We start from the raw sequence: 21,715 nt of genomic DNA on the forward strand, positions 1-21,715 counted from the left end.
ATTTTGTGTTGCCCAGTCTGGTCCGTAGGGGGTAGGGGAGGGAGGATTTTGTGTAGCCATGTCTGGTCCGTAGGGGGTAGGGGAGGGGGTATTTTTGTGTTGCCCAGTCTGTTGTTATTTATCCTGTACCATCTTGTGATAATATAACAAAGGCAGGCATTTAAATATGTCTACAGACATTTTTATAATTTTTTGTGTGGTTCCTCTACATCTTCACCATAATCACATAGGATTTCTTCAACAGCGGCAGTTGTGTTCAGAAAATTTATTTATTTCAACTTTGAGGGTGTTAACAAGCCCAGAAATCCTGTAATAGTTAAATTGCTGAATAAAAAAATACAATTACATGTCTGAATAGCTGATATAATTAAACTTTTTATTTCACAAATATAATTACAACATAAAGAAACTAACAGGTAAATAATTAATATATTAAAGTCAGTGAAACATTAACCCCCGATCTCTCTCTAATTAATTACAGTTGTAGTCATACCTGTTTCTACACTAAAACAAGTCAAAAGAAGCATAAATTTCACCTTAGTCATAACTCCTTCATTTTCATTTACTCATATACTTTTTGATACAGTTCTTTAAGCATTAAGATATTTATCTATCATGAAATTTTCCTATTGAAATTTTATGTCAGGGTTACGGATGTGTAGAACAAGTTAAATGTTATCTATAAAGTATGTAGCTACGAATGATCTACCTGTATGTTCAACATTGATGTGGGACAATCGTGAGTCGATGGGAGTATATCGTTAACGACAGGTGACTCACAAGGGCCCTCCCACCTACCATTCAATATCTAGTCTGTCAGTATTTGTTGTACTGTCGATAACTGTGCATGTAATCAGGGATCAGATGATCGTTCTTAATCCTGGAATTTAACATTGTGTAGGTATGATTTTATATTTTATAGGTATGATTTTATATTTCATAGGTATCAATTATTATAAAATTTAATCATTTAATATTTTAACTGTGTAATAATAATTTAATAAAATCATAATTTCCATTGATGTTTCAGTTTTAGTATCATCTAATTTCTGTATTAAATGACTAGTGGAGCCATAGATTTTAAATAGTCATAGATCGTCTATTTTAGTTTTATAATTTTATTTTTGTACATGGTCTGTGTGATATTTTAAGAAGCCGTCCTTTAATATCTTATAAGTTACTGTCATGATTGATTGTGTACACATATCTAGCTATAGGTATGTGATATTTTAGGAACATAGCCTTTAAATTTTTACTCATAATTTAATGATTTATTACAGTTTTGATTGACATTTTCTATCAACTTAGATAAATTGTTTTTTTAATTGACAGTTCTGCAAGTTTGTTACATTTTCGAGTTATAAATTTTATTGATTGATTGAAAGCTCGTTACATTTCATTATCAAAATCATTAATTGAATTTTGACATTTTGAAATGTTGTTACAAATACAGACCACATATTTCATTCACCTCCACACGACTTAGTCCAAAGCAGTTTGATTATGTTGAATTGTATTTGTTACGGATTCCCTGTACTGTAAATTACAAGTGTGCCTGGCAGTGATTTATGTACGATGTGTGTAAAAAATTAACATAAATGTTTGTAGTGAAGAGATTTTCTGTATGAATGGATACTCCGAAACTTGACAGATGACATCTCACCACGTTACTCAACCTTGTATGTCACATTTGTCGAAAATACATATAAAATGTAAACATGCATGAATGTGGATTAAATTGAATATGACATTTATTTTGTTTTCTTTCTGTGAATATCTGTACATTTCTATAATTACAGTAAAACCTCAGACGTCTTCTAAGAAGAGTGGATTTGTGGCGCCCAAAGTTGACATTCCCCTTAACGATCTCGTCGTCTCACCTGGTGATAAAAACGTTACATTGGAATGTAAATTCTCCAGTAAGTTTAACGCCTGACGTGTTCGTATTTTGGGCCAATAAATTCATCTGAAGGTTCTTAAACAAATAGAATATAGATTGGAGATAGGGACTATATAGAGATCAATTAACAGTCAAAGAAATTTTTTTTTATCTTTTAACTGAAATTAAATTGATTTGTTTAAGAAAAAGCTTTATATAAATATTCATTCATACCAATATCATATTTACCTACTGTAAACTTAGATAATTGTAGAATGGAGTGGGCGTCAAACGTAGACCTGCCACAAAATTACCGTGTTATTGCACAACGTTAGCCACATGTCAATTTGTGGGAAAAATAAGAGAAAGCCATTTTAAGGAATTAACATTTTCAGTTAGCGTTAATAGATCTTTAAATTCAAGGTAAATAGACTTAAGGCATGAAAAGAAGGGTTGGGTGATGGTGATATGAGTGGGGGAGGGGGGCTTAAAGAGGTGAGAGTGTTTATTGGTTATATACAGTGTATATACCATACGTAATGCAAATATGGTTATTGTCTTTACAAACATATTGGTAAGAAGTCATATCAATTGTTTGTTTTTGTGTCTTTATGTTATTTGTACTGTACATGTCAATTTCATATCCAGACTAATAAAAAGTAGTCCGGGGCACATAAAAAGTAGTCCGGGGCACATAAAAAGTAGTCTTGGGCACATAAAAAGTAGTCTTGGGCACATAAAAAGTAGTCTAGGGCACATAAAAAGGATATAAAAGTGATATAATTATTGAGCTGAATATGATAATGGATACAAGTCAAGTAATTAACATAATTCCTTTGTCATTAAAGTCAGAGTATTATTATCCACCGCCCACCGGATCATAATGTTAAAAAAATGAGCAAAACTATTTATTCAAATGAATTGATTCACAATAGACCACAACATCATTACTATACTGTCAAGTGTTAAGGTCGTGAAACAGAAATCACTATCACACAGTGATCCTTTTGTCTAATCAATCTCTCCACTATTTAGTTTTAGTAGCTCAAAGAAACTATATGTTTCAGATTTTTTGTGTAATTTCCATGCTTTTATATGCATTCTAAAAGTAAAACATTAATGATGCTAATTATATTCTTATAGTTAGGTGTATTTAAAGGGTAATTATTGCTCTATTTTTATCATAATGCAGTAGACCATGGTTGAATGAACATCTGAGGACCAACTTATCTACCGGGTACTTTGTTAAAAGCATAGTTTTAAATGCAAATACATAAATTACGAAATGGAACGATTTTATTTCCAGACGCAATAGATGCTTCAGCTTCATGGTACAAAGATGGCCGCCTCATGACATCAGGTTTCCTGACCAAACAATCCTTCGATGGACGCCTGGCTCGCCTTGTACTGTCGCGTGTAGCGTCCAAAGATAGCGGGAAATATCAGTGTGTTGTGACCAATACTGGCGGTGAAGCTAAAACATTGGCCTCTCTAACGGTGTCGTGTAAGTAACCACTCCTGTAAGAAAATGGATATCCACCATTATACTATATCTTAACCTTGATATATACCCGACTCTCTACCACCTAATGTCAACATGACATTGCAAGACTTAGAATCTAATACTGTATTTGACCCAATAAGTGCCCAAGGCACTTAAAAATTTGAAGCAAATAAAGGGGTGCCTTATAGAATTTGGACAAGACTTTCATAAAATTCTTCTACAATTAAGTAAGCCATACATCAATTTGCAAAACTAACTAACACAGTTTTCATATTTTCTCTCAGCATTAAATTTGAAGTGAGTGAAAATGAAGGGGGGCTGCTTATTGGGTCAAATACGGTATTTAGAAATTAGCTGATAGTGTTCATGTGGGGTACACAGTGAAAAAACTTGAAACCTTTCTTGCAAATATATTCAATGTAATTTGTACAAAGAGAGTGCTTGAATTCATTCATGTTGATATGTAAGACTGTAACACTTCATTACAAAAGGCCAACATTGAGTTAGTGTACTTGAAATTATATTCAATAAACTTCTTTAACATAGAGAAGTATATATATGTACACTTGGCTATATTTAGTAAAGTCACAAATAAACATAGACTGAATGGTGTAAAAGTTGATATCCTCTCCATCAATGGAAATTGTATAGGTATTGTGTAGGTGTAAGGGTACTCATTACCAGACCTATAGAATCTAGCTGGTGTCCATGTACCCATTGTAAAGAATTTTATTACTGTGAGTTAAAGCAGACCCCATGTACTCCGGAAATGAGTCCTCTCATTAAAGACCTCACTTTACAGACCACAACATACTTAACATTATTATCCCTGGTCAGGAAACCTGCAGACTTTAACACTTTCAGCGTGAAAAGACTTGTGTTTTCTACAAAACAAAGTCTTACAGTTTTTTCTTGGGATGGATATATATTATGTAAATCAAAAGGTCATTCACATGGTTCACTGGCATATGAATGCAGTTGATTGATGAATGAACACGTTTTTGTCTGGATCAACAATGGAGTTGTAGATGTGTGTTAATATATTATATAATGGATAAAATATAATAATCCTTTTATAGGACTGTGAATAAACCCCTGTGAGGTGTGAACAACACTATCATATGGTAACTGGCTCGTAATGTGGCTTTAATTTACTCTGAGTTTTGATGTTCCGACTATAATATAATGGTCTGAAAAAGTTCACGGTGAACATTATTTCGGTAAGTAATATATTGGAGTATAATTGCCAGATGAAATCTTCTTTCTGTCTTCCTTTCTTTGTCCTTCCTGCCTTATTTTCATTCTTTTTAATCGGATTTGTATATTTATTCATTTTCACAAAATTCATAAAGAAACTTCTGCAAAGAAAATGGAACAGCCTTGTCATATTTTACCATTTTTTTTTTGTAGCCGCCGGAACTCGTGCCATTGCGCCCAAGTTTGTGAACCCTCTGACCAATCAGTCACTGAGTGTCGGGGATAAACTGGTCCTGGAAGCTAAAGTTACAGGTAAGGGTAGATAACTCACTGGTCTCATCATTTTATTACACGGATAGTAAGATACAATGTTTTAAATTACATCTAATAAAGTTATTAATTAATTGTTTAATTGTAGATATATACTTATTACATTTACATATATCCAGTTGACCTTGAAATTTGACTGTCCAAGCAACATTGACCTTTGTAAACCTTATATAACATAGGTGACCTAAAACTATTTTATGTAACATGGAATTGTGAACCATTGCTTTTAATGAAATATTTATCTACAGATCATTTTGAATAATCAAATTATTTTCATCTTTATTTATATGTTAATCCACCTTCTCTCTCCAATATTTACCAGACTATTCATCAAGCGACCTTAACCCCCGGCCCTGATTTCCCAAAACAAACTTAAGTTCAAAACTGACTTAATATTAAGTATTTATATAAGTTACACATGGAGAAAAAATGAAATTTTGACTTAAGTCTGCACTTTTGTTTCGAGAAATTGGAGCCTGAACAATCATATGTGACCTCGACCTCTTTGAATATTCGTAGGTTATCCCCGTCCCACTGTGCACTGGTACAAAGAGAAAGAGGAGCTCACTTCTACAGAAGCCAACACGATGGAGTTTGACGGGTCCACTGTCAGACTGGTGATGCCGAGTGTCAAGGTCACCGACAGCGCCACCTACAAATGTGTAGCTGAGAACGAGGCTGGCAAGGATCAGATCAAGGCTAAAATTACGATTACATCAAGTATGTATGTCTTCATTCCTTCACTGATGGTAGATTGTTTTGTAACCTCGGAGAAATTTATCACTGAAGTTAAAAGAAAAATGGTATAGAAATTTTAAAATGATGTATGTTGTAAGTATGATATATAGGACAATGAGAAGTTAAGGAACTAAGTAAAATAGGAGTTAAAGTGAAACCTTTGTATAATCTTGTTTTTCTATTCTGTTATTCTGTAATAATTATGAGTTGCTTGTTTTCCTTAGCAACAAAAGATCAGTCACCAGATGATTTCCGTGAACCTCCCACATTTGTGCGGGAGTTACATGACATGGAGGTCGACAACGGAGACCGTGTGGAGCTTTCTGTGGAGGTCAAAGGTCAGTAGTCCCACTAGATATCAGCATGTTAACACATTTACCATATCTTTTCATAAACGAAATTATCCTCAAATTTTTCCTTTTCCAAAATTGATCTTGAAATAAATATTAGAAATTCTTCTAACAGTTGATAGGATACATTTGAATAATGGTGCAAGGATATATGTGATATATCGTATTTTAAGATTTACTGAACACTTTAAGATTACTTCTCGATCATCCAAGAGATATGGTAAATGTGAGATTGTAGGAGGTTTTGATGTTTGTGTTAGATTAATCAGTAGTTTCTGTTACTAAAGATTGAGTTATTCCGTGTGTGTTTTATTTATGTTGATTTATAATTGCATTATCAGTTTTTAATAAAGATTTCAATTATGTCCAAAAATCCATTACATCATATGTCAAAATATTGTAAATAATTCTTATATTTAAAAAATTTTCATTGATATTGTTTGCTTCAAAAGTATAGTGAAATTCTGTTTGTAAAGTTACTCAATGTCTGAACAAATGAAAAAGATCAATTACATGTGCTAGTGCTTGTATCTCTTGCATGTGGAGTTATCTCCCTTTAATCTGTTGTATCTATATTGGTGTTAAATTTTGCATTTTGTGTTGAACTTTTTTTTAACTCTTCCATATATTTCTTTCTCATAAATTAATATATGTCAATAAAATTGATGGTAAAATTTGATTAAATAAAATTTCTGATATTTGACTTAAATTTTTGTCTAAAATACTGCTGCATTATCACACTCAACCCAATAGGCACTATAGGATTTAGTTCACTCTAGAAATTAAAGAATCACAGCTAGATCTTTCGCAAAATTATTTCACAAAATGTATGACAAATCCATTTTAAAAAATGAAATAAAGAAACCTTAATGGCATTCACATATTTGTGAGGTTATATGTTCAGGATTTTAAGCATGTATGGACAGAAGTACTTATTGGGTTGAATACGATATCTGTAACTTGAACGATATCTATAACTTGTATGATATCTATAACTTGTACGATATCTATAACTTGTACGATATCTATAACTTGTACGATATCTATAACTTGTACGATATCTATAACTTGTACGATATCTATAACTTGTACGATATCTATAACTTGTACGATATCTATAACTTGTACGATATCTATAACTTGTACGATATCTATAACTTGTACGATATCTATAACTTGTACGATATCTATAACTTGTACGATATCTATGACTTGTATTATATGTAATGCATGCTCCTCCGTTACAGGAATGTCACCTATGGACATTGTTTGGTTGCATGATGATCAGAACATTTCCACTACTGACCCATTTGCCAAAATTTTATCGCATGGTAATGTTCACGAGCTACTTATATCAAAAGTAATCAGCACGGACGCAGGACGATACTCGTGTCAAGTTCAGAGTGAGGCGGGGCGTGCAGAAACGCACTGTCGTCTCTGTGTAGCAGGTAATGTTTGTATTTAGGTCATGACCTTTGGCATGGAAGGCATGACCTTTCTGGGGAGATTTGTCTGTACAGATTCAGGGCTTGGCACAAATCCGTACAGACAAAGATATTCCCCTTGCATGGACAGCATGGACGAATGTAGGCTGATATCTACGCTATACAGTTTCAGGGCCACATCCCTGTTGTATTGCAAGACGAGCCTGAGAATACAGCAATTACACCTAATTGGAAACAGAAATCTGGATATTTGGCAGTAACTCATGTGTTTACATGATTAAATATTGAAAAATAAAGCCAAAATCAAGCTTGAATATTTACATAGATACTTCAATGGATGTAATTGCTTATTCCATATATTCTGTGCATGTCGCTATGCATGTAGTTGGGGTCAAAGGTCAAATTCCTGATTTTGAGTGTTATCTTTATTGGATTTTCAAAGTAATCACTTTGTAATCCACCAGAAACACAAAAAATTAGAATTTGACTTTTTCCCTCAGCTTGAAAATTCTATTTCTCATTTGAATCCAGCATATTGAAAAGCCTAAGGACAAAAAGAGGTTTGACTCAACACCTTAGAATTTGGATGACTACCGATGTATAAAAAAACTTAAAAAGACTGGAGTTGAAATGATGAGAAATAGAATCTTCAACGTGTCCTATAAAATCTGAGAATCCATTCTAATAGGCTGTTATCTCTGTTTCTATTTCACAGAATCTGACCGCTCCCGGTCTCACCTCCAACAGAAACCAAGATCCACCTAGAAAACACATCCTTTCCTTCTTTCTATCTTTTTAGTTCTTTTGTTTCTTTCTTTTTTTAAGTTCTCTTTCTCTTTCTTTTTGAAAACATTCCACATAAAATTATTTCAGTTTGATTATTTCCACTTTCTTCCTTTTTATTTTATTTTCCAACCTTCGTTTTAATTTTTTTTTTTTGTAATTTTGAATACGAAATCCATTTTATACAGAACGTAAAATAGACAATCAAATTCAAGAGGAACTTATATTCAACACAAGGAATGCTCCAAATGAACATGTGAACAACAAAAATGTGAACAATTTATTGAGTGAACAAAATGAACATTTTGCAAATTCAATGGACAACAAAGAATTCTCCAGTGTCGAGAGCAGTGTGTACCAAGATAAAACTTTAAAAGGACCAGGATTTATTTTACGACCAAGAACAGCATTCGTTAGTGCGGGAAATAGTGCAATATTTCTGTGTAGGACATCTGGAGTACCGCCACCTAGTGTAGAGTGGAGTAGGGAAGGGGAGATAATCACCAACCAAGGCAGATATAAGGTATATAACACTCTAGATCATGTATAGCACTTTAAATTTGCAGGGTCAAATTTTCACTGCTTCTTATTAATGAACATATTCATAGAGGTTAAATTCTGTGGTTCACCGATCTCTATACTTCGTGAATTTATATGATACATGTACTATTGCTCCTATAGACTTGAATGCACAGGATATCTTTCAGAGATGAGTAACTCCGCTATTTTCACGATCAGCAGATATACCTCTATATGTGATTAGGTGTTTTTAGATATACTTTTAAATAGTTAAATACAGGGGAATATCTTTGATATGTTAAACAAATTCAGTAATTTTCAGATGGTTTGAGTACAATTTTTGAAAGAAAAACTGCTGTAAACAAAGGAGGAGTTTCCAATCTCTATGGATAAATATAGGTTTCTGTTTTACTAAGTGAAAAATTGACTAGCATGTTTTTCTGTTCATCTATCAGATAAAAAACGGGGAGGACTGTACATTAGAAGTGAAGGGTGTGTCCGAGAGTGACGTGGGAACCTATACGTGTACCCTAAAGAGCCCCGGGGGTACAGTCTCCACGGATACCAGACTGGTACTAAGTACACAAAGCTTAACGAGACACACGCCAACCTTGAGTCGGAATTTACACAGTCCTGTGCTGAAAAAAATGTAAGTTTGCTCATCAAAGGTCTTTAGATAACAACAGATAGTGAAGACATTTGTCAAGAGTTCTTTAACGATAAAAATTATTTTAAACATAACCTGCTGTTAGGGGGTTTTACTGTAATTTTATAATACTATATAGGGTGCATTGTGTCTTTCAGCACAAAACATAGGCTATTTAATTTGTGTGCATTTTTATGTAAAGTAATATAATAATATTGTCAGAATATCACTGAATTATTACAGAATTTTAAAATGTGACCCCAAAAGGGATGTTGTGAGATCCTTTATGTACAGACTAGTTTATTTGACAGAGAACACACTCTATGTATAGATAACCATAGGGATTATTACTATGATAGGTGCCTTTCTTCCATTGTGAATTCTGTAATTTAATGTACATTTACCAAAATATTATTCTGTTTTTCGTTCCAGATCTCATCAAGAAAGTGCCAAATCTTCTACTGTTGATCAGGAAACAAAGCCAAACTTTGTGAATGTGAAGTTAAGAAAAACTGAAAAACCTGAAACGAAATCAGTGACAAAAAGAGTACCTGATTCTAAAACAACTTATTCATTAAAACAGGGCAAATCAACAGACAACACGATGAAACCATTAGAACAGCAAAGACAGTTAGCAGAGTCTCCTAGTGTGTCAAAACAGGAGACGAAATCAGAAAAACTTTCATCAGAACAACATCAAAAATTTGAAGAACTGTCCATTTTACCTGAACAGCACAATAATGTAGAAAAATCACCAATTTTACCAAAACAGCAGAAGAATTCAACAGAATCATCAATTTCATCAAGACTACGCACAAAATTGGAAGAATCACCACGTTCATCGAGACAGCACGGACAATCGGCAAGTTCTTCCACTGGGTCCGATAGCTCCGACCTTGGAACTAAAAGGGGGAAAATAGCAGATGCTTCCCCCAGCTGGCTAAATAATAAAAACTCTACCCCAAATGGGCCTCTCAGCATGAGAGAAGTTTCCCCTAAGGTGCCTCTTGATAGAGGTCAACCTCCAGCCAATCCTAAGAAGACTGGAGTCAATCAAATTGATTTCAGGGACGTGTTGAAGGCTCGAACAGGACACCAAGTGTCACCGACTGTCAAGGAGCCAATCAGCAAAAGTTTTACAAATCATCCAATCACAAACAGTATTGCAAATTTGAAAAGTCCAGTTATAGCTAATGGTACTATGAGTACTTCTAAGTCTACTGTTCCGGATAGGAAAGTGTCCAAGGGAAAGGTTTCCGAGTTCATAACAGCATTGGAGAAGCCAGGGGTATCACAGACAGTGAAGGAAAATGTACAACCAGGGAAAGTGAAACTAACACCTGGAAAAGTTAAAGAGTCAGTATCAACAAAATTCACACCAGTTGTGTTGGACACAACATTAAAATCAAAATTTAAAGAAGATCAAGAAAAATCAAAGTTCAAACCTTCAAAATTAGACGAACATTCAAAAACAAGTTTACCTACAAAGAAATTTGAAAGGCCAGTTATGCATGAACCAATCAAAAGTGATTTATCAAACAATAGTAAAAAAGACAGTGCCTTCCTCACCCAGAAAAAAGAACCACCTCCAGTCGCTCCAAAAACTAAACGTCAGGAAAGAATCAACAAGGCCTTAGATGAGATAGAAGAAATCGGTAATTCTATACTCAAAATGCCGGGAGGTCCCCCAATAAAGGACCTTATCACGATGGTTGAAGACGATAGTACATCAGTGACAACTGATGATAGCTTTGCTGACTCCGAATCTTCGTATCTAAGCAACACGACACCATCCTGGGCTAAAGAGAACTTTGACAGCCCAAGTGTGCGTAATACTCCCTCTAGTGGCTTCTCAAGTCTAAGGAGCAATAACTCTTGTGAAAACCTTATAGAATCTTACCCATGTGAAAGTGATGATTCCACTTTACATTCTGAAAGTATGGACAGTGGAATAGTCCACGCTGAAAGTATGGATAGTGGAATAGTCCGTGCTACTCCAGCGGTGCCCTACACACCGATTACACTGAAAAATCCGACCAAGAAAATCGAAAGTTCAACTAAAAATTCAAAAACATCAGATAGGTCTGAATCTTCCCAGAATTCCGACACTGAAAGTGTTAAAATGACAAAATTAGAATTCGAAGGTCCTGTATCAACAACAATCGAAAAAACGACACCAACACTCACTGTTAATGGCACTCGTTCTAGACGACTGTCGACGGAATCTGACAAAAGTAAACCAACACCATCTAGTCCAGAACATAAGGAGAAACGATTGGTGAGGAGTCGAAGTATTGACAAAGTCAACAACAAGCCGCCATCGTTTCTCACGACGCTGGAGGATGTCACGGTGCCGGAAGGGCGCTGTGTGATATTAGAGTGCCAAGTTACTGGAATACCAAGACCCGAAGTCTTATGGTTCATGAACAACAACAAAATTAAGGTAATTAGTACAACACAATGGGACCAATCCATGTACAACCAGATACCCCATACTGGTTGTGCTGGACTGGTTTCTCCGTTGGTGATGGAACGTAACTCTTTGAATTCTTCCCACTGAAATGACGTTAGCACGGGATGTCATTTTTTAACTTCACATTTTTTATCACCAATAGAAACAATTGTCTCGCACAAAAACGTTATCAGGTATCGCATGGTACGTGAATGAGTCCCATTCGACTAGATAGGTTCATTTAAATATTAAAACCTTCTTTTCATAAGCAAAATAAATTAAAAACTTTGATGATTTGAACTAAGTGGCACACTGGTAACTTCCATGTGAGAAAACAAAATCATTTTTAATCTATAAATTCTCTCAATTAAGTCCTAGCTGCTTTTCATTTTTTCAATATCATCAATTAAAAAAATAACTAATTAGTAACAGAAACCGAACTCATTTATTGATTTTGCTTACAAATTTCATATCACAAAATTTGTACATGAAATAAAAGCAAACATTTCAGAATTCCCTCATGGTTATGATACCATCATATTAGTAGATTAATTATCATTATCTATATAGGAATCTCAAACAGGAATGTATCCAGCTAGATATGTATGTTTATATAGATAATCAATGGAAAGGTTCATCAATATTGATTGTTAGTTATATGTTACGATTCCACGCATGACTGACCACAGATCAATAAACCATTGTCATTAAACATTTATTTCATCAATTAAGATCTGTTTGTTAGATTAGATTATAAAATGTTTGTGTTCCATTTTATTGTCATTTACTGAAAATGAATGGACACTTGACAAACTGTATACTCTGAAAGAACTGCTCCGCTGTCTCTGAACACAAAAGATTGGTTAGCTTGACAATCGCTAAAAGAACGGTAAAATTATTGACAAAATTGCTACATTAAGTATTTTTGTAAATTTAACTTTCTGACATTTTAATTTGCCACTATTCTTATGAAATGTACTATGTAAAAGTTCTCATTTTGGAAATGGAAAAGTAAACAAATAGAAAACAGAAAAGAATATAAAGCTGTCAAGGTTTCAAACATATAATTGTCCAACTTTCATTTACAAGCACTGTCAGTTTAATGTATCACGAAACAAAAATTTTGTCTGATTAATATAAGGGGCCTGTTAAAACTAATTCATTTAAATTCACTTTCAAATAGATGATCAGATATTATGTGGTAATGTGTGGATATCTGTGTTTAGAGAAGATGCAAATATTGATTGGTTTTATATCATATGTATGACAACATCAAGTTGACAAGGCTAAAAGTTTAGAGCTAACTCAATTATTCCTGTAACCATCTGTTGCTTTGGTAGTGAATTCAGTCTGTACAACTAGCAGTAATAGACAGAGATAGGTTTTTCATTTCATGTATATTTTATATAAACTGCCATCAACTGACTGTCACACATATAAACTGGTAGGTATTTGTGTGTGAGTCTGAATCACACATCGTGGAGGAACTACTCAGTTTTTGTTTGTGATGACATTGAACTACAGGAGTATCTGCTCGGTGCAAATGTGCAGTTCGTTTATTAAAAAATACATCTATTGTTGTAGAATAGTAGTGTAAATTGTGGGAATTCTATTGACATGCACACTTGGTATTAATGGTAATTTGATTGACAGGAGTGATCTACATGTATCTAGTATTGTAATCTGTTGTCAAGTACAGCAAATCACGTCTTCCTCAAGTAATTAATTTGATTTTTTTTTTCAGCCCTCCAAGTTTTTTCAGATGACGTACGTCGAGGACACAGCCAGACTGGTGATAAAGGGAGCCTACCCCGAGGACGACGGATTCTATCTCTGTTTGGCCTCTAACTGTGTCGGCACCGAACGGCAGTCCTGTATCCTACGTGTGAAAGGTAACGCTTTATTTCTGTTTTAAGTGTACAATGACTGATGGAGCGTATATTAATGGGACTAATTAATGTACCATGTGATACGCGAGGATGTTTGTGCAGCACGAGTTCTGTATCTCCAGTGGTGATGGAACGTAATTTTTTGTAATCTTCCTGCTTGCATTAGCGCGGTCTGGATATCAATTTTAAGCGTCATTCCATCACCAATAGAAACAATAGTCCCCCACAAATATTATCAGGTATTATGTGGTATGTGAATTAGTACCACAACCGTCGGTTTTGATTTATAGTTTTATTTTACTGATGATTACCCATCCTTATTTAACAAGGACCTCAGTGTTTGGATTGTGTATCTGTGCTATGTCCTACATCTACAATATCCCAGAGATTGTCGTTATATCCACCCCTGGACGATGGCATATATAGTAAAACTGAAGGTACTGTGTGCCTTTGATGTACATCAAAACAAGTGACTAGTGGTACACTATAGAGTTGGATATTACGCTCTGTTATTCTACAAAGGAAGTCAGGCCAGTACCTGATTTTATTTCTTATATAAATGCCTGCAGTTTTGTTATGACATAGACCAGAAATATTATGACAGTGATTGTATCGCCTGGAATATCAAGACTGTGTGTGCTGTTGTTCTAGATATTCCTACCCCCACCCAGAATTATATACATACATGTACTGGTATATTTTTTACAGAATGCCACACTATGTCTACCGAGGAAGAAGACAATATGTCTGAATCAAACCAGGCCCCGCACATCCACGAGATCTCACCACCAAATCTCACTGTCCTTCGCGGAAATAAAGCGCAAGTACAGGTCTCATACACTGCTGAACCGCGGCCAAACATCACTTGGTTACAGAACAAGGTCAAGGTCGAATCTGGCAACAGGTTCACCATCAATACTACAGAGCATTTTAGTCGCCTCATCATCAACGAGGTGACGCTGGACGATGCGGGGATTTACGATATTGATGTGGAAAATGATGTCGGGAGGGATACAGGGTCCATGGCCATTACAGTAGAAGGTGAGTTAGACCTAAAATCTATCATCTGTCAAATCTATATAAATAGTAGTTATTACTGGTCTCTTACTATTCCTATCAAAAATAAAGGGAATACAGTGTATTTTTGCTTAGTCCAGCTATCCCAATGTAGCCAATGGCTTCAATTAAGTAAAATAAATTATACATTTATTTAGAGGTTAAAAGAATAAATTAATTCTTTTTTGTAACTTAAGAAGAATTCAAAATTTTAATGTAATTCTTTAAAATTTCTTAAATAAAAATATATTGCTGTGTAATTGTGTAACAGTTGATTTAATCTCAAAAATGTATTTTTAAAGACAAAAGATTTTTACTACAAAATTGTTTTTAGGTAAAAAATAAAAAACATCAGATAAATTATTAAGATGCTATTAAACTGTGAAATTTGTTAGCGGGTAAAGCATTGTTTGAACTCTCAGTAAACATTGTAGGTTTCTATACAGGTATGTGTGTTCTACCTATTATAAACCTGTATATCACTTCATATGTGTACATATGCTCATAACTGTTGACATAGATAGCTGACTTTTATAGCTTTCCATCAACATTTGACAGAGTTATTGCCCCTTACTGTAGTAAATATTTCACCCCTCAAGACATATTTGAACTCTTCCAATCAATAGCTGGAATAGTTCATCATGAATGTATAGGGGTGGATGTGTTAACTAAACTTTGTTGTATGATGCCTTTATTGTTCTACAGATGTACCAGACCCCCCAATAGGGAAGCCGTACGCCTCGGAGATCGCCCTAACCTACGTGATCTTATCCTGGTCTGGCCCCGCGTACGACGGAGGCAGCCTCATTACCAACTATAAAGTTGAGATGTGCGAGGCGGAATACGAAGTGTGGAATACCCTTACTGATAATTGTCATGTAAGTACTACAAGGTCAACAGATCTATGACAGGGGTAAGTCTGGTCATTTTATAATGTGGCCTAACTGTTATTGTCATGTAAGTACTACAAGGTCAACAGATCTATGACAGGGGTAAGTCTGGTCATTTTATAACGTGACCTAACTGTTATTGTCATGACACAGACTGTCCTTGTCCTGACTGTTGGAATCCTATTGGAGTTGCTACACATCTAATGTAGGAGCTAGAAGACACCAATGGTCCTGATAATGGGTTTCATGTCCCAATTTCATCAACAGTCTTTAATTTTACGGCATTTACTTCAAATTCTTAAAATAAGAAAACATCACAGAAGTTAAGGAATTCTTTAAAATTCAGGAATGTTGATAATAATGAGTCCAGGTATCATAATCCAAATCCGTCTCCTTTAATTACTGTCTTGTTTCTATACCTGACCATTTGACCTTGAGTCGCATTGGCCAAGTGGTTAAGATGTTTTCATATATTACCACAAGTCCATCACCTCTGGCTTTGGACCAGATAATTGGTTGGGCAGTGGTCAGTGGTTTTTATCTGAGTACTCCAGCTTTCCTCCACCAATAAACCTTGCATGTCTTTAAATGATTCTGACTGTTAAGTTAATATAACTAATCAAACCATTTGACCTTTACAGAGTACATCATACCATACTGCCAATCTTACCCCACACACCCCATACTTTTTCCGTGTGAGTGCTGAGAACAAGCATGGCATGAGTAAACCTAGCGAGACATCTGACGTCGTGGTAACTAAGGATCGTCGTGTCTCCGAGCGTCTGTCTATTGAGTCTGATGGTATGTAAGTTCTCAAGGTCATACCTATATATAGATGACCTTACACCTATATTATATGTGGCACCATTATATATTCTGTCATCTGTTGCTTTGTATTGGTATCATCATCAGTAGTGACACCTGGTGGATATATTAATTACCTAGGGAAAGATAATTAGAACCTCCCCCTGTAGTTTAAATTGTGGATTAAGTCTGCATGACATCATCATCATGTAAATTTTTAGTTGATGCATGTGGATGAATATGAAAGTATTGAATTGGCAAACTTTAACTGTAAATTACCTTGATCCATTATAAGTTTCCCTAAAGTATATAATTGTATGAAGATTTTGATCCCTTGCCAAATGTATTTTGATACACCTATCAACTGTGTTATCCTTGCCTAATTCTAAAAATTATTTAATTCCAAAATTTGGAACGTAACAACCCTTGGCTGTTTAGGTTGAACATTCACCCCTGAAATTTCATAATGGACTGGTCTGGTCTTTGATTTGGAAGAATCTAAATGTGTCTTCAGGGGTGAATGAGTTAATTAAGTGTCATTTGGAAATAAGAAGGAAAACATCCGAGAAAGTCTTTTGTTATATGCCTACCAAGTATAAATACTATTCAGGACTTTAATTATTACATTCGAAATGAAGTGTTTGATTTTAATGGTAAATTGAGGCCAAAATGAAGCGACTTCTTAAGATATGAAAGTAAGAGAATGTAGATATAGATAAGCATGAGCTTTTACCAATAAACCAAGCATACCTTACAACATGTATATATGTATATAAATAGGTATGATATATAAGAAATGATATGTTAATGACCTGCAGTACTAATGATATCCCTGCTTAGACAGTATGTGATACTAACACACTACATATCCCTGCTTAGACATGATATTGCTGAATAATTTCTATTTAAGCATGATCTTAGAAATGACAACGAATATTGTCTCATAATTAATTTTCATATCAGAAAAAACCCTATATATACTTTGCATAACAGGATAATTTTGTATGATACATCAAATATTTTATATCCCTGCACAATAGCAAACATTAACGTTGTATGATAGAGTAAATCCAGGATTTAGGAGTATATGTCCTTCTACTGCAGAAATTACAAAAGAATAGAGCAAGTTGTTTAATTTGCCATTAGGAAGAATAAATCCCAATTAGTATAGCATGTGATGGGAATGGAAATTGGGTGGTCATTCATTCAACACATTTGACACATTTGGCTGAACTGGGATACGGCCATCAGGCATGCTATTGGTATTGTTTATTATACCTCTTTCGTTACTTTCTCACTGCCTTTCCACAACACTCAGGACAGAAAAACAGAAATAATCAAACTCACTTCTAGGCAATCCCAAATTTGTATGTCGTTTTTGACATTAAATTTTCAGACGTTTTTCTGTCGTCCACTTCGACAGCCTCTGTTTCACCGTTCACCCCCCTTTCTCCGCAAGGTAATGTCGCATAAACTCACAAACGCCATTGTGTAGTATGCTATCATTGTAACCTCAATCACCATCATATAGCATGTTACCATAGTAACCTTCCTCATACCCTCATGTTACCATAGTAACCTTCCTCATACCCTCATTCCCTAATATTGTATTGAAAATGAAACTTTGTAAATTTACAACAAGTGTTGAAAAGGCTCCAAACAACAAATTCATAATAACAAAAGAATTTTTTTCTTAAGTATTTGAAAAAATTATCCAAAACATTGTTCACAATTTCATTAGTATTACATTATCCAATTAATCCAACGAAAAGTTGCAAAAGGTTTCCCAAAATGAATTAACGGATGAGACATAACCTGTTCCAATTTGATGATTACATTACATACTTAATCTTATTGGGGATGTTACTGTATTCCTGTGTTGGAGTGAAACGAACACAAACTTTGGATTACTTAGTTTCATTTTCAATCTAGTTGCAGTCAATAATATTCAAGGGAGATAACTCTAGTTGTATTGACTCCTGTTAAATATTTACTTGTATTATTCACTGCAACACGATTCTACAGTTCTTTTTTAAGTTTGTTCCACTTTTTTTCAATTTTGTTTGACACTTTTTTCTTAATAATTTGAATTAAAAAAAACAAAAGTTTTAAAATTTCATCTTGTTCACACATTCAGTTAATAATTTTTCATTGATAATTGCTATGAAGTAATGACTTGCTTTACATTTTATTTACTCAGGTGATGAAAATATTCTCTATAATTTGAGATTCATCATGAAAATTATTAGAGCTGATTTTATATAGCATGGCTTCAATATTATATGAAATGATGTAAAGCATTGGACTTTAATTATTTTAGATCCTTTTAGGTACATATCAATGTTTACAATGGATCCAAACTGGTATTTACCATTGAATATAATGAGGATCTTCCATGTCTATTCAAAGAAAAAAAAATCAAGAGAGGCTTAAATGACATTTAAAATATAGTTCTCCGTATCTAATGAAAAATAAACATAACTATATTTCAATATTTACATCACAATCAACATGAAATTGATATGAAGTAAATAATGGTGAAAGTGTTATCCCTCATTTCGTAAAATAGCATGTCCCATTTCTCTTGATGGACCTGTCCATCAGTACATTATAGGGGTAACTGGGTAGATGGACTAATGGTGGTTGTTTATATAAAGTTTTATTCCATTTACAACACTGTGTTTTAGACCTGAAATCTTTGCATGCATGTAAAACATTTTACCCCATTTCACCTAAAATTCTAAAACCTAACTTCAATATTTTAAAATCTATAATAAATACTAAATGGTGATGGTTGTTTTTTTATTGCGATTAAAATCAATTTCAAGTATGTACAGTGATACCAATATTTAAAAACATTGCAAATTTTCATCAATATTTTAATAAATAGACTAGGATGTGAGAATTTCATATTGATTATAAATGCTGAATAATGTATTCTGTATTAGCATATTACAGAGTTATTTGCCCTTGCGGGTAGCTGTAGATTGTGACGTCATGTATTTGCAAGCTCAACGGCACACTTTTCGCAGAAACCGACGTGAATTGCGACCACAAAATAATGACGTAACAATCGATACCTACCTGAAAGGGAGCTAACTCTGTAATATGCAAAGACGGAATATGTATACATACAATTGTAGATAGAAAATTTCAATATAAACCACAATTTACTTAAAGTAATGATTAAAATCAAATTTAAATACATTCACCATGAAAGCAATTTTCTGAAGATATATTTTTTTTAATCTGTGCTTCATTATTTTCAGGAATGGACTTGTAATAAACTTAACTTTGATATTATTTTCTGTATAAATGCCAAACAATGTACACAATACGTATAGGTTGAAAAAATAATGTACACTACAATCTTTTCAAATGTCATTTTCCAATATCCACTTAAACATTGACATAGTGGATATTGTGAACATGAAAGTTCTATTTAAATTGTATTAACTAAAACTTGTAAAACATGAATGATGAACAATAATCTAAACTATCACAGGTACATAAATCCAGAACTAAATATTTTAACAGTGAACCCTCTGTAAACTTTGACATTTGTAATATTTACAGAGGAAGAGCCTGAAATCCCATTCAGTCCCCGATTAGTGTCCGTCAAGATGGACGTTAAATTTGAAGCGATGTATGACCTCCAAATCGAGGTTGGAAAGTAAGTACAGGACTGACTTGTCTATTTCATTCAGAAGAAAATATTATCATTTTTTTCAATCCAATTTCTTATCTAATTTTTACCTGTTTACTTATTTTTTGAAAGTTGTAAATCTTTAAATTTCATGTAAATATCTTATTTAAACCTATAAGTTTTAATAATTTTAATGGCATTATTATTTAGAGTTTCATGAATACTTATTTCCAACAATGAGGGAAATCAAAATGCGATAGCAAATCGTCAGCAATGAAAATTTACACTACATTCTAGAAATGAAAACTAGTGAATAATCAAATAATGGAAAATGAAGTGATGATTTTCAGATAACATTTTTGATATTTTCAGAGGTAAATTTGGCAATGTTCACATTTGTGTTGAAAAAGACGATAAAGAGGAGAAGAAATGGGCCGCAAAAGTAATCAAATGTCGAGGAAAGGACAAGGCGGCCGTGCAGAGAGAGATCGAGATCATGAACCAACTGCTTCACCCGAAACTGCTAATGTTACGTGATGCCTTTGAGACAGCAAGAAAAATGATTCTCGTAATGGAATAGTAAGTACGAAATTGATTATTTAAAAAATCTGTTACATGTCAACCTTTCATTTGGGCAATTTGAAAAAAAAAATCTTTAAGAAATTTCTAAATGATATATTATTAATTGAATTTTTCAGCATGGGAAGGAGAGAGTCATTGAAGGTTTACCCTATTCTATAAATATATATATTTTTTCAGTGTGGGTGGCGGAGAACTATTTGAAAGAGTCATTGATGAAGATTTTGAACTTACTGAACGAGACTGTGTCCACTTCGTGCGTCAGATCTGTGAAGGTGTTGACTACATGCACAGCAAGTCTATAGTCCACTTGGACCTGAAGCCAGAAAACATCCTGTGTATAAGAAAAGACAGCAATCTAATCAAAATCATTGACTTTGGTCTCGCTCAGTTCCACAAGCCTGGAGAGAGCCTCCGTGCCATCTCTGGCACTCCAGAGTTCATCGCACCCGAAGTTGTTAATTACGACGAGATTGGATTCCAAACGGATATTTGGTCCATCGGAGTCATATGTTACGTCTTGTAAGTCACCATAATCTAACTCTATTTGCTCTCCTCTACCGCTACAATATAACATCTGATCATTCGAGTTATAGCTCTCCTTCTGGAAGCCTTTCCATTTTTAAGCTGGAAGATATCCTGAGGAGCGCGAATGGCCTCGTGCTTAGATATAAAAATGTAGACTTCCTGACCGTTTCTAAAATTATGGAAATCCAGTATATTCTGGTGTAACAATTTTTAGCTCACCATAAGAATGCCGTGTAAAGACTTTAGAACTTTTGTTTTCATTGCTTTGAAATGTTCTTTTTAGCTCGCCTATTCGAAGAATAGGGGGAGCTAATGTTGTCACCCCGGCGTCGGCGTCGTCATCGGCGTCAGCGTTGGCGTCCCATTTCCCGTTAAAGTTTTTGAGCAAGTTTCTGTTTCGTCAATTGTTTAAGCTTAAGTCATCATAAATGTTTATGATTTTATTTTCCTAATGTGTATGGATGCTGAACGTGATAATAC

At 34.2% G+C, this 21,715-nt stretch overlaps 1 protein-coding gene across 9 annotated transcripts in view; it reads left to right on the top strand.

Moving 5' to 3' along the window:
- Positions 1-21,715, top strand: part of LOC138310942 (myosin light chain kinase, smooth muscle-like) — a 145,363-nt gene that overhangs the window by 117,182 nt on the left and 6,466 nt on the right. For 7 of the 9 annotated variants that reach the window (XM_069252302.1, XM_069252306.1, XM_069252305.1 and 4 more), the window contains 17 exons: positions 1,800-1,919; positions 3,186-3,383; positions 4,794-4,892; positions 5,430-5,630; positions 5,873-5,986; positions 7,246-7,446; positions 8,415-8,749; positions 9,201-9,394; positions 9,824-11,834; positions 13,588-13,735; positions 14,441-14,773; positions 15,494-15,666; positions 16,320-16,479; positions 17,879-17,941; positions 20,059-20,155; positions 20,501-20,707; positions 20,888-21,229. In XM_069252302.1, coding sequence (XP_069108403.1) covers positions 1,800-1,919; positions 3,186-3,383; positions 4,794-4,892; positions 5,430-5,630; positions 5,873-5,986; positions 7,246-7,446; positions 8,415-8,749; positions 9,201-9,394; positions 9,824-11,834; positions 13,588-13,735; positions 14,441-14,773; positions 15,494-15,666; positions 16,320-16,479; positions 17,879-17,941; positions 20,059-20,155; positions 20,501-20,707; positions 20,888-21,229 — 4,996 coding nt within the window. The remainder of the gene's footprint in view (positions 1-1,799; positions 1,920-3,185; positions 3,384-4,793; positions 4,893-5,429; positions 5,631-5,872; positions 5,987-7,245; positions 7,447-8,414; positions 8,750-9,200; positions 9,395-9,823; positions 11,835-13,587; positions 13,736-14,440; positions 14,774-15,493; positions 15,667-16,319; positions 16,480-17,878; positions 17,942-20,058; positions 20,156-20,500; positions 20,708-20,887; positions 21,230-21,715) is intronic. The other 2 variants (XM_069252307.1, XM_069252308.1) reach the window with 2 other exon arrangements.

The sequence above is a fragment of the Argopecten irradians genome, chromosome 16 (genome assembly GCF_041381155.1).
Source record: "Argopecten irradians isolate NY chromosome 16, Ai_NY, whole genome shotgun sequence".
Lineage (NCBI taxonomy): Eukaryota > Metazoa > Mollusca > Bivalvia > Pectinida > Pectinidae > Argopecten > Argopecten irradians.